At 36.7% G+C, this 18,084-nt stretch overlaps 1 protein-coding gene across 1 annotated transcript in view; it reads left to right on the top strand.

The window, feature by feature from the left end:
* MEI4 (meiotic double-stranded break formation protein 4) overlaps positions 1–18,084 on the top strand; it is a gene marked incomplete at both ends in the record, with an annotated part of 153,364 nt that overhangs the window by 99,990 nt on the left and 35,290 nt on the right. The window contains one exon of the mRNA XM_084284460.1: positions 14,054–14,185. Within this exon, the coding sequence (XP_084140586.1) occupies positions 14,054–14,185 (132 nt within the window). The remainder of the gene's footprint in view (positions 1–14,053; positions 14,186–18,084) is intronic.

Genomic DNA, 18,084 nt, shown 5'->3' with positions numbered 1-18,084 from the left:
TCATACCAGCAGCTAATGCTTCAATCAAACAGCTTTAAGAATTTAAAAATTGGAAAAAAAAAAAAAAAAAAAAAAAAAAAAAAACTGTTAAGGGTTAATCCTGGTAGTTTCCAGATTTCTAGGGAAAAGGGAAAGTGTGTGTGGTAAATGCAGTGTTTATAAAGATTTATTGAAAAAAATAACTTTTTCCCACAGGCGTGGTTTTCTTAAACTGGGGTGAAAATGGATATAAATATGTAGAATTCCAAATTAGTGGAAACTGTGCGACTAATTTTTCATGTGCTATGTAGCAGATATCTCCCACAGACACTTTATGCTTCAGTTCTAATCATCACTGTTTACTCAAGTGGTGATTGAAATATCAAGATTATAGGTTTAAAATAAAATTGCCATTAATTATAAGGCTGTCATCTGAAAAGAGTGGCAAACTATGAATTTTGGTTCTAGGCGGATGCTTAAATTCCTGCAGTATAAAAACATTAGGAACTTCGTTGAATCTAACCTTACTAACTGTCAAAAAGCGTTTGTATAGCCAGCCACCAGTGCAGCTATAGCATTTGACACTACTTTCCTTTTGCCATCCTCACCTATAAAACTGTCAGGATTTGTCGAGGAGGACAAAGGGCTGTGAGAAACACCTTCAAAAAGTGAACAAAGAACAAAATGGCTGTGGGTTACACTGAATGCCTCATCTTCAAAAGCAATCCCAGCATTTTGCAGAGCAAATTAAATAACTTTAAAAACCTTTGAGAATTGGAGAAGAGATAATTATCTCTACATTAGATGTAAAGAAAGAAAAACAGCAGTAGAATTACTTGCTGTAACTGCTGAGTCCCATTGTTTGAGATGTTTCTAATTATAAAGCACTGGAGGTACTGTAGGAATCAGAAAGACATTTACTGAGAGCTTCTCTGCCTGGATTCAGTTGCCTAAAACTGTGCACTTCGGATAGAATTTTTGACCTGAAACTCCAAATTGACATGAGTAGCAAATATATATATATATATATATATATATATATTTATATATGTGTATATGTATATATATCTTTTAAGATAGAGAAGTAGAATAAAAACAAATATTACTTAAAATATAAAACCATTTAAAATCAAAGAACTACAAATAAAAAACACCTTTTGAATTTTCCTTATTTATTTTTCTCTTCTCCCACAATATTTGAAGGGCAGCTCAAAAGTCTGCACACAACTGGCAAACAATCTTTTGGAAGGATCCTTCTGGAAGTATCTAGAAGGGGTCTTAAGTCACTGCTGCTAAGGGCAAAGCATGAATGCGCTGAGGGTAAATCCATCTGCTAGAAGACCTGTCTCTGCACCTTCTGCTGGAGTGATCTTGAAGCCCTGCTTTCTGACACGTAAAAGCTTGTGAGGATCGCGTGTGCAATTCTGGTACAGATGGGCTCTCATGTTGCAAAATCTGTGATAGTCACTGCTATCTTCAGAGCAAGCACTTTGCTTGTCACCAGTTTTTGAATCCTTGACACTGAGACTCTTGGAGGTTCATATGGGTCTGTTGCTGTTGGTGCGTTACTCTCAATGTGCAAATTGTTCATTCAGGTTAAGAGTCATTACGTTGTCAGCAGAACCACTATCCTGCTTGTACAGGTTCTTTCAAATCCTGCTTTGAAGCAAAGAGAAATGCATTCCTGTTACACAAAACCTCTGTGAGACTGGGTTCAGTCTCTGGAGCCACCCATTCTGCTTTTCAAACGGGCTGTTCTCTGGCACCTGGCAAAGCAACTATCAGTGGTTTAAATGCACACTAGTTTACATGCATCTTGACAGAAGTTCAGTTCAGTTGTGTACTTCTAGGTGCAGCTGATAGTGTCATTTGGAGTGTAGCTAATGGTTTGGGTTGGAAGGGACTTTAAAGGTCATCCAGTTCCAACCCCTTGCCATGTGCAGGGATGCCACCCACTAGATCAGGTTGCCCAGGGCCTCATCCCCCCTTGTCTTGAACAGCTCAAGGGATGGGGCATCCACAACTCTGGGCAATTTTGTACGAGAAGACCCCCTTCACCATGGGTTTGTCATGGAGACCTGTGTCTGTCTGTTGGACCTCTTGTTTTAAGCAGTGAATCAAAACACTAAAATAGAAGACAGTGCTACAGTGCTTTAAGGATTCTAGACTAAAGCTGAGCCGTGTAGCTCAGGCAATACTGCTTTCCTGTGCCTGGTTTCTGTTCAACAAATACCTCATCCACCTGTCCCCCAGTTCTTCTAATTATGTTCAAATATGTCTTGTCCAGAAGGAAAAGAGCCTGTTTCAGTGAACCACAATTGCTTTCTTCTTGTTTGCTGTATTTAACACATCAATACTGATTTCAGATCATGATGCCAAGACTCACAAATTGCCTGCACCATTTAACAAAACAAAAGGCATTGTTCTATTTCCTTTCTTACTTTTTTCTCTCTCTTTTTTTTTTTTTTTCTTTCTTGCACCTAGGAAGTTGGCTATCCTGCCTGTAGGGTAGTTGTTTTGAAGTTTTTTGTGTTAAGAATATTGAAACTGACGCTGAGACAGGAACAATTTCTAGAAAGTTTATCCTGTTTGGGACTTCACTGCCTTCACTGCCCATTTTAATTTTCTCTGTTCCATCTTAAAGTCTTCATGAACAATTTAGCTAAAAACTCAAATATTACTAATGGCACATTTAGTAGAAAAGCAAATGCAAGAATTCCTGTTAGTAGCTTAATGTTTTTTAGGAGAAAGGAGTCGCAAACCTTGATGAAAATGTCAAGTTGAAGTATAGTACGGTGAAAAACAGAAAAAGGGATTTGTACGAAACTTATTGGCAATTATGTTATGAAATATATGGAAGTGTGTTTGTGCATTTGAAAAAGTACAAATTAACCAGAACCAGGGTTTCAAATTTTTTCTTCTCTAGGATACATCTTGTGTGATTCATTAATGACTGAAATTGCCCAGAAGAGAGTAATCTTAGATTTACTCTGATGGTTTTAATGCATGCAGCAGTGTTCCAACTAGCTGTGGCTGACAGCAAGATCCCCCAGACATGTACGGTTTGCAGCGTGTTTTGTCAGCAACTGCCAGGACAATACTTGAGTCATCAGTTTACGAGAGCCTTGCCTGCTCAGGGACAAATAATATTTAAAAATAGTTACTCCTGTCACCAGTGGCTCTCAAGTAAAAAAAACTAGTGAGCTTCAATTTTCTGAAATTAATTGAGTTCAAAGGGGAATTTCATGGCTCTTGAGACACGGTGCGTTTTGGTTGGCCAAAGAATTTTGCGTGCGTAGTGGAACAGCAGTTCATTCGTCTGAATATTAAAATGTGTTGCCAGGATTTTATGGTCTAGTAAAAGTCAATGTTTGAATCCCGTGATTGTTGGATTAAATTTTCTCAGCAATCTGTTGTCCTGTGCAGAGTGCTATTTAAGTCAAATGGTAATCAGAATTTATTGTCTTGTAAATCACTACAGTCTAAAGCAATCACCAAATTGACTGACTCTCATTTACTTCAGTGAAGTGGATCATAGGAATAACTAGTCAGAAATGAAGGAAATAAAATTCTGTCTGCCTCTAAGACTTCTGTCCACCTTCCCTCCTCAGCCATCCTCAGCTGATGTACATCATGAACTAAAGCTATAATTACTGAAGATTTACAGGATGAAGTTAGCTGGATTTTTATTTCTACTGTTAGGAAAAAAAAAAGATTTTTTTGGTGGTTTCCAACCCACCTGTAATGATGTACATTTACATTGGGTTTTTGATAGTAGTCTTTGCTTAAAGTGTGTGTATGTATTTTAATAACAAGGACCTTAGAGTTTCTCTCTTCTTTTGCCTGTTTACTAATGAACATAGTAAAGTTCTCACTGCTTAAATTTGTCAAGCTTCTGTAGGAAATAGTTTTGTGTGCCCAGATAGGGGTTGTGTGTTTGTGTTATGGTGATAGGATAGAAATGAAAAATAAGCTCTGTAGAGCCTGTTCGCTACAGCTGGTTGCAAAGACAATCCTTGCATAACTTTTCAGTGCTCGACGTCTGCATGCAATCCACAACCCTAAACAAGCTATCTGTTCTCTCAATTCAAGGCATGCTGGATACTTGGCACTTTTAAGTGGTATTCCAAGTTGCTTGCTTATTGTGGGGAAGGAGAAGGAAGGAAACTGATGGATCAAGAAGTAAACATCTGAAATCCATTTTCATTTCCAGGGACTGCCTGTGAGTCATAGTCACTTAAATGAGATTTCGATTTGCATCACTAAAATTCCTTGAGGATGACCAGCACACTCTTTAGCTTTAAAAACCTAAAAACTTTAAAATACCTGTCTTAAGTAATTCATCCAGTGACTTTTTCTAAGTGGTCATCAGATTAAAAATTTGAATCCATAACTCTTCTGCTCTGGCTGAGCCCATGCTTGTTGCTCAGTGTATTCTGCATCCCTTAGCATGGGCTAGGTGCTCAGCATCCTCAGGCAGATAGCGGTTCTGCCTGCTTCTGCCTCCTTGCAGGCTTCTGACCAGCACTAGTTCAGAAGGGAGAATCAAGAGAAGTATTAATTTGAATCTCACAGGCAGGACTGTGAGACTTTGCATTAGAGCTACTTCTTAATAATCAGTAGAATATTTACACTAGGTCTTAAAGAAAATAGAGAGCAGCAGCAAACAGTCTCAGAGCAGGAGCTCTTGTGAATGTTTTTTGACTGGGGCTGATGCTATGTTCCTGTTAACAGTGTTTACTAGTCCCAGACTCTTGGATGATTTAGGTATCTAGATGATTGCTTCCTGAGCCCCAAGGAGGTGCAGACATTCAAATATTGACCTCTGCCAATGTAGTGTTCCTTAAAGTAAATTTACCGGGGAAAACTCAGGTGCCAGCAGGATCCCAAGTGTCTTAAGTAGTTAGCTGGATTTCTTTGTAGATCAATTGGTTGTATTCAGTCTTCAGATGCACTGATGACTTGTGTGTTTGTGTGCCCTGACAGAAGATATATTTTCTGTAGAGGTGATTGGGCTGAGGTGCTGTAAGCAAGATGCTTGGTTTGAGTATGTGGAAATGTATAATATCATCTTGAAGTAGAAGCAGAATTAAATTTAACTGTGATTTACAGCCCACAATTCTTTTAAGGCTATCCAGTTCACACTTTAGTTTTGTAGTGTTTTGTTTTGTTTGCCTTAAAAAACAAACAAAACAACAAGAATAAAAGCACACATCCACAACAGCGTCTCATATTTATTTTATCTGATCACTGAGGTGAGTTTTATTTTATATGCATTATCTAACTCAAGAATATAAGGCATTCAAAATGGGAAAGACAAGATAAATCTTTATCCCATTAAACTGGAGGGGGAAAAATTGTAATTATAAGTTTAGAATAAAAGGCTTGGAGATGGTGTTATTGTGAATGTAGGATTTCTAATATAGAATGCTCTATAATCGAGAGTGAAAGTTAAAAGGAAGTTATCTGGTAGCAGTTTATCTCAATAGCATACAAAGCTGTAGAGCAAAGTTAAAAGAATAATTAAAGATTTAGAGATAAAAGATATAAAATGCAATGCAAGTTTACCGGAGTTGAGTTGTGGCAGAACAACCTAAGAGCATCCTTTGTAAAATAAACTGTGTTTGCAGATGGTAATTTTGTAGTTTCTATCTGTTCTGTTCAATAAAGGATGTGTTATGTAGCTCATGCTAGAAAATAGTAATGAAACTGAAAAAGGTGTTCTTTACTGCATTAATCTTTTGGAACTGGATGAGAAGCAGCAGCAAGTTGTGCTATGTACTGCTTATCCTTGGCAGGAGCGGGAAGAGAAAGGTTTGCTTATGTCAGTCAGTCAGAGGACATACTAACATTGGTGGCTAGTCCTGGCTCTGCATGTCTAGCATGAGTCTGTCCTTACCTTACTTCAGCAGTAACAGCCATCCCCTCTGCAGGGAAGGAAAAGAAAAAAACCTAGTATGTAGTCTGGAAAATTTGCTTTTGCCAGAGTGGTGTGAACAAGCAGTAAGGGGGAGGAATAGGAAGGTAGCTGCAAGTCTGTCCTTCACAGCAATTGCTGGGCTCTCTCTGTTCTCTCTCTCCTTGCTGATGTGGTGGCAGCAGCCGGATTGACTTAGTTTAGGCTGCGGACAGTCAATACAGATGCACTAATCACTGCCTTATTCCTTAGAGAACTGGCATTGGGATGACTGAAGCATTTATGGATCCAGAGGGATCATGCTGATCAGTGCATCAGAGTGACTGTTAGGCAGCCATGAAGAAATAAGCCTAAGAAAGATGTGTTCAGTCCATGGTTGGAAAAAATTGCACCTTCATTCTTCCAGTCTGGCATACAAGTCTCACGGCCAGCAAAGAAAAGTGGGAAGAGTTCGTGTAGCACTCTTCCTTGGAGGTCTTCACTCCCCACACCACAAACCCAACACACCTGCACTGGAGCTAGTAGGTTGCACGTTTCTTTCAGTGAGTACCATATATACATATATATATATATATATATATATATATATATATATATATATATATATATATATATATACACTGCAGGCATTTGGGGCTTTTCCAGCATCATTCACCAAAGTGTTCTGGTTCTCTGGACACCTCGTGGGCTAACAGCAGTTTGATTCTTTCTCTATCTTCATCCTCTGCACTGCATGTGGGTGCTGTACTGCAATCGTTCTTTCCCAAAATCTGAAATACCTTTTCTTTTTTTTTTTTTTTTTTTTTAAGGCATCTTTTTCACATTTTCTTTGATTTTGTAAACATTTGTGGTGCAGTCAGACATGGTGCAAATAGTCCCAGCTCTGTCCATCAGAATGTTTTTCAGCCAAAGCTCTTCAAAACAGTACTGAAATACTGCAGAGTAGAAAGAAACCTGCTGCAAGGAAGGTAGCTGGTAGTCCTAGTAGAGAAAATAAAGTTTAAAAGAGCAGAAAGAAGCCTGAACAAGATTATGAAGGGGTAAGGGCAGAGCAGGGGCCTGAGGTGAGGTTTACAGAGCCAAGAATTGGAGTAACATGTAACAAATTCCTCAGACTTGAAGACAGGATAAATACTGCAGCATAAGCAGGAGGAGAGAGATAAAATGACAACCATCAAATTCACAAATGAAGCAACATGACAGTAAGATAAGAAAAGGGATATTAATGTTCTCTGTATGTAAGTGAACATTTTTGATTGATGTTGGTGACTTAGTGGAAGTTGGGTGGACTAAATGGGCAAAGTGCAAGCATGACGTGAATTCACAGGCAGAAACACCACTTATTTTTAATACCTCATAGTTTGAGGGTACCTGTTTAATTATTTGCCTTTGTCCTCTGTTGCCAAATATACTAGTTGCTAGGGGAAAAGAGCAGTTAATTGGCATGGAAGTTTTAAACTGGTGAAAAAGAAACTAAGGTTCAATTCTCATAGTCACAGGGTGTACTGAATCATGCAACTCATGAAGGAATTACGTTGTTTGTATAAGAATTAGTAATTTTAAAAATCACTTGTTTTGGATAACCATTATTAAAGGAAAGTCTAACATTCTGGTAAATGAAATCTAAACAAATAATTCATATGTAAAGATTTGTATCCTGGTTTCCTGCAGAAACAAGGCTTTTAAGAGTGTGCTGTTTGTCTTGCTGGTCAGCCTTTTCCATACTAATAGCTTTTGAAAATGATAGCCAGTTTGAAATTATCTGGAAGGAGAAGTAGAAGGTCAAAAATACCTTCCAGTAGGTTTTAAAATTGATGGCTGGTTGGAGGCGAGACTGTATTAGTATGCTTGAGGCAAGCAGAACGCTGATGTTATATATTCATTTTGGCGACAGGCAGATGGACAGTTCACACGTCCTTCCCAGCCACGGGCACGGCTTTGCTGTCTCTTGTTCCGCATCGCCAGGAACATGGGAAGAGGACAGAAAGTGTGGGATAAGGGTTAGGGGCAAATGATGAAGCTCCCAAACACTGTACCAGGCACAATTCTTTTCTTGTGTCTAGTATGTTTTTTCACAATTTTCTGATTTCTTTTAAATGGGAATCCCTGAACAGCATAAGTTTTATTTCATCTGTACCATTAAGCAAGCTCAAGGGATTAAAAAGATTTCTGTTCCTTTTCTAACATTTGGCTGATAGACTTGAGAGCTGAGGATATGCTTTATTTTTAATGAAACTGCATAGTGTTTGAACTATTATCAGTCTGAATGTTTCCAGAACTTAATTAGAAATATATGAGTGTCACTCTGAAAGACAGGCTTGTTTTTCTTCTCCGCTTACAGATTTATTGCTTATATGTTATAAAGTCTGTGTGCATTTAATACATACAGCCTGTGAAGGTTATTTCAACCCTAATTCTTTGTCATTTTATTTTCATAAAATACACTAAGAGATGCGCCATAATGCAACATTAAATCCATACTCTTTAATAAATTACTTAGCAGGTGGGATTTTTCAGTCATTGATACCCATATCTCAAGTTCCCTAAGTCTATCGTTACAAAATCTCTATGTCCCTCACTTAGTGGAGGCTCATGCTTTAAATTTGAAGATTCCCTGTGATCCATTCCTAAAAAATGCTGACTAGAAAATGGTAATGCTTGACAAAATAGAAAGAATAGTGTTTTTTTAAAGATCATTTAGGCAAATTTCAGTTGCCAGTGTTAATAACTACAAAAATAATAAATATTTGTTTCACCATCTGTCTAAAAATCTTGAAACCACATAGAAGAGAGACTAAAAAAGAACAATCATAATTATATACCTATTTTGCATGTGTTCTTTGGGAAGAGTAGCACTGAAAAATTACTTTATTGCACCTAAAGCAGATTGTATTCCTGTCTAATTTCTGGCTCTGCATTATGTCCGAATTAGTGAGTTTTGCCTGTTTGAGAAGCATGTAATACTGACTGATATCTAATGAAATCTCATTAGTTTGTAAAGTTGTTAAATACGTTCTATACAAGCGTTATTTGTTTCATCCTAACAGAAGACTTGGTCATGCTCCTTATATAGTAGAGCTCAATGTAGGGTAGAACTATCTGTGATAAGTAGGCAAAATTTTCTTAGTATGCACAGAAAATTAGTAATAATTGTTTAACATTAGCTCAGGATAGAGTGAATTAAGTTTTTTTTAATGTAATCTGTTCAAAAGGCATCTGCAGAATTGTCACGTACTAATACTAATGTCCTCTGCCTTGCTACCAGAAAAAAAATATTTTTTTTCTTTGAATGCTCATGAACGTTACTTGCTATCTCGAGTTACTAAGGGTAAAGCAGTGTCTTCAGAGCACATTTAATCTTTTTCATTCTTTTACTTGGCACCATTTTGTATTTTTTTTGTTTTTCTTTTAGCGATGGCTTTTATTGTCGATAGAACTCTTGAGAGTTCCAGAATATAGTAGGTAAGTTATACTTACCAAGAAAATAATGAACTAATATGCTAAAATGCATAGGAGTAGATTTTCATAGGCTTAAGTATCTAATTATAAATTTACATTTGATTTAAAACTGATGCTTATTTTACTTCTACTTAAGAATATGAAGGTATGCATGGATTTATTTTTTTGTGTGTGTGTTAGCCTTTTGTACTCAAGCCATTGCATTGCAACTGCAGGACAGAAAGGATTGTGGAAGGCTGCTTTATATTCTGCAAGCTGTCCACTGTAGTGGATCCCAGGAATATCCAGACCAATTGTCTCTTATTTAGTGGAATGGCACAAGAGGCTAGGAAAGAGGTGGCACAGGAGCAGCAAAGAAGCACTCTGTATGGGACACATACAAAAGATTTTCTGTTCATTTTTGTTGCATGCTGAAGTCAAACATTTCTGGAGCATATTATTTTGGACAGAAGACAATTGTGAGGTGAAGGGAAGGACAGTAATGCTAGAATACAAATAGGCTGCCAACTAGAGCATTTGAATGAGTATTGATTCTCTTTGCTTAGTGCAGATACTTTAATCTGAGTTCAGTGCTGTGACTTGAGACAGCATAAGTTTGAACAGAAATCTCTCATCTGTTTAAGTGCTGTACCTCAACAAAGAGAAATTCAGGGATCTCTTACTCTTTCAGACTTTGGAAAGAAACACTGTTCTGGATTTTTGTCTAGTTCTCTTGCTTGCCAAAGGCAAGTTAGTGAGTATACTCAATGTTATGTCCTAAAATATGTATCCATCTTAATTTATAAACTGAAATGAGTAAAAATGAATAGCAACCAAAATGAGAAATGTGCTATTCTTTTAGCATTGTTTAAACCTTTGAGTAATGACTTCAAGCAGTCTTGCCCTTTTGGCACACACATACTGTCAAGAAGGCAGAACTATCCAGTTGTTGCAAACTTTGTTTCTGCTATACAATTTTAGTAGATAGTAGGGAAGATCTTCCAAAACTGTACACATCTGGATTATTTTTAGCAAGAAGAATCATTGTTTTATTTGGAAGGGTATGTGTTTCCAATATATGAAGGTCTGATTTAATTCATATATCCTCATTGCACATGTAAGTGTGTGTGTTATGCTATCCTTTCACAAGATTTTAATTGTTCAGAAACCTATTTTTGTCTTACCTTCATTCACGTTTCATCTTTGTAGAATCTTTGGTGTAATCAACTGTGAATTATTTTAATCTCTCAGATTTTCAAAGCTACACATACACAATTTCTGAATTTTCTTTAATATCAGGAGTTTATAGTGTATCTGTGTCAGCAAGCAGATTTGATGCTGATAGTAAGAGTTGTCTGTCTTTTATAGTTTTCTTGTATTTGTTTTGGGATTACATGCTACAGTGAGGTGATTAATGGCAAAGATTCATTAAAGTTTAATCATTATGATTGTGAATAGGAGATTGCCTCATAATGGCCAAATGATAGCCAGGCTGATCAAAGTCGTCAGTCGTAATAAGCTGGTAAATAGGCATTGCATCAACTAGCACTTTGACCATCTTGACAGTAACTGTAAATGTGAAGCTACAAAATTAATTACATTTCTACAGCAAAAGAAGGAAAGAGATGAGAGGAGGAAGAACCTGCATTTGTCAAGCAGGGTGTATCCACGTGATCTGTAGTCATGGAGAAATTAAGACAGAGTGATTATATATTACTGTTTTCCTTGGGTATGTATACTTTTGGTAGAATTGAAGGCTAAATAACTTCCAAGATGTATTTCTGAGATCTCTACCTGTTCAGATAGCACATGCTCTTGAAAAGCTGACATGTAAACTACGAGGTCCTTGAGGTTGCAGCTCTATGGAGAAGGGATCTGGAACGACAGGATAATTGGGAACCAGTACAAGTTTCATAGTGGAATGAATAGTCTCAGCTCCCAAAGCTGGTGGGATATACATGTAGTCAAAAGATCTGCAGCATAAGTATTCTTGAAGTTATTGAGCCAGTGTTGTGGGTGTTTCTCTGCTTCCATAAGCTTAAAGAAATCAAGTGTATTGTTTAGGACTCAAACAAAATAGCCACCTAAGTGTCCAGCAAAGTAAATTTTATTAAAGTTATAACTCTTAGAAGCCTTAGCTAATAAATGCCAGTTAATCTACTTAAGACCTGAAAATATGTAAATTAATCTGTAAATTATGGTTTTTGTTGAACTGTGGAAACCTGTATGAAGTAAACAACAGAGCACTTCATTGCATCTTAAATGCCATCTTATCACTTCAGAAATGCAGTAGATTTCATGCTCATGGAAGCATTGTTAACTATGTTATGGTAGTAGCAGAGATTTAATAGAAACTTACACCAGTTTCTATTAATAATAGAAATAAATACCTACCACTTGTAGGTATTGTATCAAAGCAAGGCAAAAATGTAAATATTGATTCACAAATTCAACTGAAAGGTACCCCTGGAGATTTAATTCCCTTCTCAAGCAGGTTCAGCTTGAGCAGGTTGCAGCAGGTTGTGTCCAGTCATGCATTGAATATCCTTAGGGATGGGGACTCCACAGCCTCTATGGGCAACCTGTACTGCTGTTTGATCAATCTCATGGTAAACAATTTTTTTTATCACGTTTAAATGAAAATTCTTGTGTTTCATGCCTGTTGCCTCTTGTCATTTCACTGGATATCACTGAGAAGAGCCTGACTGCATCTTCTTTACTTCTCCACATCAGATATTTATATACATTGATGAGACCCCACTGAGCCTTTTCTTCTAAAGCTGAATAGCTGAAGCTACTCCTTGTGTTTCAGATGTTCCACTCCTACCATCACCATCTTGGCCCTTTGTTGGCCTCAATCCAGCATGTCCATGTCTTTTGTGACAGGCAGTGCAGAATGGGATCCAGCATTGCAAAAGCCTCTCACCAGCAGTAAGCAGACAGGAGGAATCACCTCCCTTGACCTGCTGGTAATGCTTCTGTTCCTGAGGACTGGGATGTTGGCCTTCTGTGTCACAAGGACACATTGCTAGCTCATTCAGCTTGTTAAGTTACCAGGAGCCCCACCACTCCTCCCACTGTTTTGTTATCTTTGAATTTGCTGAGGGTGTGCTCTGTCCCATCATCCAGGTCATTCATGAAGATGTTAAACAGTTCTGGTGCCAGCATTATGCCCTGGGTGAGCGGCCTCCAGATGTACTATGGGCCTCTGATAACAACCCCAAGGGTGGGGCAGCTTGGGCAGTTTTCAGTTTTCCTCACTATCCACTTGCCTAACCCATCCTTCAAAATTTTGTCAGTAGGGGTTTTGTGGGGGAGTCTTGAAAGCCCTGTTAAATCAAGGTAAAAGCTGTACACTGTTTAACCTTCAGCCAGTCTTTTTATCACAGAAGACTATCAGGTTGGCTGAGCATGAATTCTCCTTTGTAGATCCACTCTGACTACTCCTGATCACCTTCCTACCTCTTGTCTGTTTGGAAATGCTTTCCAGGAAGATTTGTCCTATGCAAATTTGTTAAATGGTGGGTTAGTTCAAAATGCAAGCATGCACCTGTCAGCTAAACAACATAGGCAGGAAACAGCGGGTGGTCTAAGTGAAGATGTATGTGAGATGGCTAGAGGAATAAACTGGATTGTTCATAAAATGCAATAGTCTTCTTTTGAGTGGTTAAGGCATTGCTTTTGTTAGAGATACAAATTGGGGTCAGAGCATCCTTTTGTCAGTCAAAATCATTCATCTGCGGTGCATTAGCTGTTTCAACAGACACTGCAAGAGATACTGAATATTAATGCTGTAAGGGTATAGAAGTTTAGTAGTCATTTAATGTGTATTTTTTCTTTGAAAGAACTCTGGTACATTTATATATAGAAAAAATTCTAGTAGTGTTTTATGAAATAACGTCTTGTTTACTGTGTAAAGTAGTGTGTTACATAAAGTATAGCAATGGCTGTACATTTCCATTTCAAGGAACTAAGAAAATAATATATACGTTATTTTTTGATAGAAAAGAATGCAGACAAAGAAATTGCAAATATAATTCTTGTGTAAGTTCACATCACTCTTGTTACGGTTCGAAAGAACCACAGGCTGTGACCTTGGCTACAGCTCATTAACCAACAAATAGAAGCTGACTTGTTTGAACTTGAAAATTCAGTGCGCTTTCTATTAGTTATCAGGAATAAATGAGATTAAATGCTAACTCCATTGACTGGGAAACCCGGTATAGCTCTAAGCTTGCTTACACATTTGAATTTCAAAGAATTAGTTTGTTATCATAGAATCATAGAATATCCTGAGTTGGAAGGGACCCATACGGATCATCAAGTCCAACTCCTTGTTCCTTTGCCCACCTGTGACAAAAAGAAATACTGTCTGTGCAGGATGGGCACCCATTTCCTATGACAGCAGAATGGGCACGAGCACTGCTCATGCCAAAGAGCTGCCTCATAGGGATTTCCCACCCTTGGAGACTTTTGTTCATATGGCCAGTCCTGCAGTGCTGAATGCAAGGTTTCTGGGCAAGGGATGTGCATTTCTCATATATGTATGTGAGACTATATATATATATACATTAAAACTGCATTAACTATATATATAAGCTATTTAAAAAACTCAACTTTATTCTTAAAGTATAAGTTCTGTTACCGTTGAAGGAAATCATTTGGGGTAAAAAAAGACACAGATCTTGAAAGCTTAAATTTACTGATATTTCTGTTTAGTTTCAGGCACTGGATGCTGTATCACACACACTGGTTTTGCTAGGAAGGAACAAGATACTAAGGAATTCTATAATATCTTTTCTACTGTCAGAACTACGACAGTTTGCTGAGCAGCTGTTGCAAGCTTACCAGGTACTGCTGCCTTGTCTTTTGGAAAAAATCCAGGGAGTGGTTTGGGAGAGTGTTTTATCTACATTTATTTCATAAAATGTAATAGGTAGTAAGTAACGTTCTGTATTATGTTCTACTGTGTCTGGATGGGATGGAGTTAACTTCCACAGAGCATCCCATATAGTGCTGTGCTCTGCAGTTGTAGCTAGAATGGCATAGATTCTCAGCAACGTTTTGGCTGTTGCTGAGCAGTGCTGGCACAGCATTTTGTTTCATGAAATGTGGTAAGTTGATGATTCTATAGAATGTGCAGGTTTAAGAACCCAGCAAAAGCTAGCATCTAACTTCACCAGCAGATTTAAAAAAAAGAAAAAAAAAAAGAGAGAGAGACAAAGTCAAATAAAAGTTGGACAAAAGTAAAATTATCAGAATGTATAATAAATACATAGACTGTATAGGTTTTAAGATCATGCTATGTAATTTGGAAAATACTTGCGTTAGTATGAGGAGTTAGTTAAACTATTTCTCAAAAGCTGTAAATTGTGGTCTGCACGGGCATACAACTTCGGTATCCAGCTGGACCCACAAAGAATTATGGCCATCTCCAGTTGTATCTGAGATAGAAAGGAGTAGTATTTTCCTTCAGAATTAGATTTCATGCTTCACATTATAATATTAATTTGTATGATACAAAAGTTTTCAAGCACTTAAAAATGTATGTAGTTTGTTTTAATGAGCAGGAGATGAAAAGCACAATGGAGAGGAGATAATGTATTTGGCAAAACTAATTTCTAAAATTTTTATTTTGAAAGTATGCAGAGCTTGTGTACGTGGAATGAGCATAGTTTTATTTTCCAGTAAACTTTATAGGGAAAAAGAAAGAGAGACTAATTAAATGTCCCTTTAAAACTTGGAGAAGACATATGTGACATCAATTGTTTTTCATATATTTTGCATATATTTGTGTGATGGTTTGTGTACATAATCAAATAACTTGATTATGTAGTGTCCTAGAAGGGTCAGTAAAAAGAAAGCATTCAGCTTTTTATTAGGTGGAAAAGAAAGTTACTGAGGTATAAAGAAAATATTCATCCTAGATATATCAACTCTGGTCCAGTTTAAAAAAAAAAAATAAAAAAATTAGCTGTTGCTCAAGCAGGTTTTTTTGTTTTTTTTGTTTTTTTCCCCCGTAAGGAACAATATGGGAGTAAATTCTGACTGATGGAGAGGGAACTTGTAATTTCTAACCTTAACTCATAACGTTTGAACGATATTCTGAAAAGGCTTCAAAAAGACCACTTTTGAAAAAATTAGACAGTAAGCTGTGTTTTATTTTAAGTCACTAGTAGCATGCCTGAGTTAATGATAGCAGACAAAAGCAAACAGTCTTAAATAAACATAAAGGTAGGGAAATGTGTAATTAAAAATGATTTTGTTGGTTTTAGTTTAAACAAGTTTCTCATTTTTAACATGATTAAATCTCACCTGTTTAATAGAAATAGTCATCCCTCCTTTCAGTACAGTTTTCACCAACAGCAGTACAGAACCCCGGCTGTTTGGTGCAAACCTTATCCTCTGTGTTCCACATTTGTGAAAAGCTTGCGTCAAACATTGGGCTTTGCTGAATTAGTTACTCTAGTAATATTTATCCTTACCGTACCATAATTGTTTTAAATATAGCTTTTGTATTTGGTACATAAAATTTATTTCTAAATATTTGTTAAGTCTGACTCCTCTTTGGCTTTGCTTATCGTTGGAAGGAATAATATATTTTGATTTTAATCATAAAAAGGGAGATTGTAAAACTATATAAGTTGAATTTGAGAAAACTAAATTAAATTAGTATCCTGTGATTTTAATCATAAAAGATTCTCTTTAACTGCGCAGGTGTGATTTGGATTTTCCTATGGCAGTTCTTTTATTATGTGCAGTATAAATTGTTTATTTATGGGAAGATGGCAGAAGATTGGATTCATAAATAAATATTTTAAAAATCATAATTTAATCCTTAAATAGTTCCTATACAGCAGCTAGCATAATAAATGTTTTAAATGTCAGTAAATGTCAGTTTCTCATGGATGGCTTCATACCCTTCGTTGATGTGTACAATAGTTTTTCAGTTTTCCTTTCTTTTTTTTTTTCTTTTACCAACCTACGCAGGAAGAAATGGTGAAAGTGCTTAAAACCTGTGCCAGGAATTTTGGTAGAATTAGCACAGTGCAAAGTCTAAGAGATGTAATTTTTCTTCCTTGATAAGTTATTTTCCTATGTAACTCTTTCCTTACTGTCTTTCCTACCCTTCCTCAAGAGAATCTTCATATGAAAATTCTTCATGTAGAGAGCTGACCCAGGTTCAGAGCTCAGGAGAATTACTAGGGGGGCAGGAATATACACACCTTTCATCTAAAAAATAAAACAAAGATATTTTTGATCTTGTACATTTATTCTGTTTCTTCATATTTAATTTATGTGGACTGAAATTGAGTAAAATGCATTTGTTAGCTGACCTGTTTAGCCTCAGGACCAAGTCCTTTTTGAGATTAAGACTTTTCTAACTATTGCTCTCTATCTGCCTCATTTTCATTAACTTGTATTTGGGCTTGCTGCAAATCTCTTCTGTTATCAATACGTGGTACTGAATTTCAGATTTGGTACTGGGAAGAACCTTCACAAAACACCTCCCACTTTTAAAATAAGATGTATTACTATAGTGCAAAAGGAAGGGTGGAAGATTTTTCTGACAAAACACTTAATGAGGTTCCCTTTCACCCTGTTTTTAAACAGCACTTTTTCTTCACCCCAAGAAATAATTTAGTTCTCTTTCATTCAAGAATTTAGAAACATATTCACACAAGAAGACTTTCCTGCTCTGCTTCTACTTCCTCCCACTGTTATCAGTCTGCCTGCTGCTGCTGACACATGATACACCTTTTTCCCGTCCCTTTTTGCTGCAGTGTCGCATGACGGTAGTGAAGGCATATTGCCTTCTGATAAATGCATTTATTTATTTATATTTTCCTCATCCAGCACTGTCAGTGTTTCTTGGAAGGGTAGTCATCTTGATCAACCAAACAGAAACCCTAGCCTGGAACAGGACTTTCGTATAATCTTACCAAATTTATGGTGCTTTCTTTTGTCTCCTTTTAAAACACATTGGTTTTAAGTATGCATCAGGAAAGTAAGTGAACTTAGGACACGTAGGTAGTCTCCAATGTTTTACAGTAGCAAAGCAGTCTGGAAATGTTCAGCCCCAGCACACTTTTCTGGGGACTGCGGAAGGTTCAAGGTGGCTGAAGGTGTAGCTACAGGAGCTTTATGCATGTATATCTATAGGTGGCCCCTTATAGGAGTATATGATCTTGAAAAGCTGCAGTTCATGTACAGAAAGTAACTGAAGTTTTGGTTTGCTGAGAAGTTAATGTTGTTTGTTTGTTTTAAGTTCATGCATTCTTGTATTTAGTTCTACTAGATGTTTTATGTTCATTTACAAACCCTTACACATTCTGTATGTGACAATTATTGCTGGAAATAGTGACTTTGAGGAGCATTACCTTTGGTAGAAGTGATTATGAAAGGAATTAAAATGTTTTTTTCTTGTTTCATAATTAAAACTAACAATACAGTATCAGTTAGAAATATTGCAAAAGACAGCATTAACAAAATTTAAGTTTTTAAATTAGAATTTACAGAAGGGCAATATTTTTATATAATCCAATTACATTGACAAGTATCCTAATCCTGTTCTGTTACTTAAATGAAACTACTGTTAGTAACAAAGGTGTTTCATGTCTTCCTTTTCAGATAGTCAAATTAAGGACCTACAGTTTTAGTTATGATTAAAGGTGTGCAAATACTTTTTTTTTCTCTTTTGGTAGATGGGACAAGTAAAGAAATTGTTTGGGGATGTGTATATGTTAGCC

Source organism: Netta rufina (genome assembly GCF_964035555.1).
Source record: "Netta rufina genome assembly, chromosome: 3".
Taxonomy (NCBI): Eukaryota; Metazoa; Chordata; class Aves; order Anseriformes; family Anatidae; genus Netta; species Netta rufina.
Note: the sequence above shows the minus strand (reverse complement) of the source record. Positions and strands in the feature narration are given on the sequence as shown.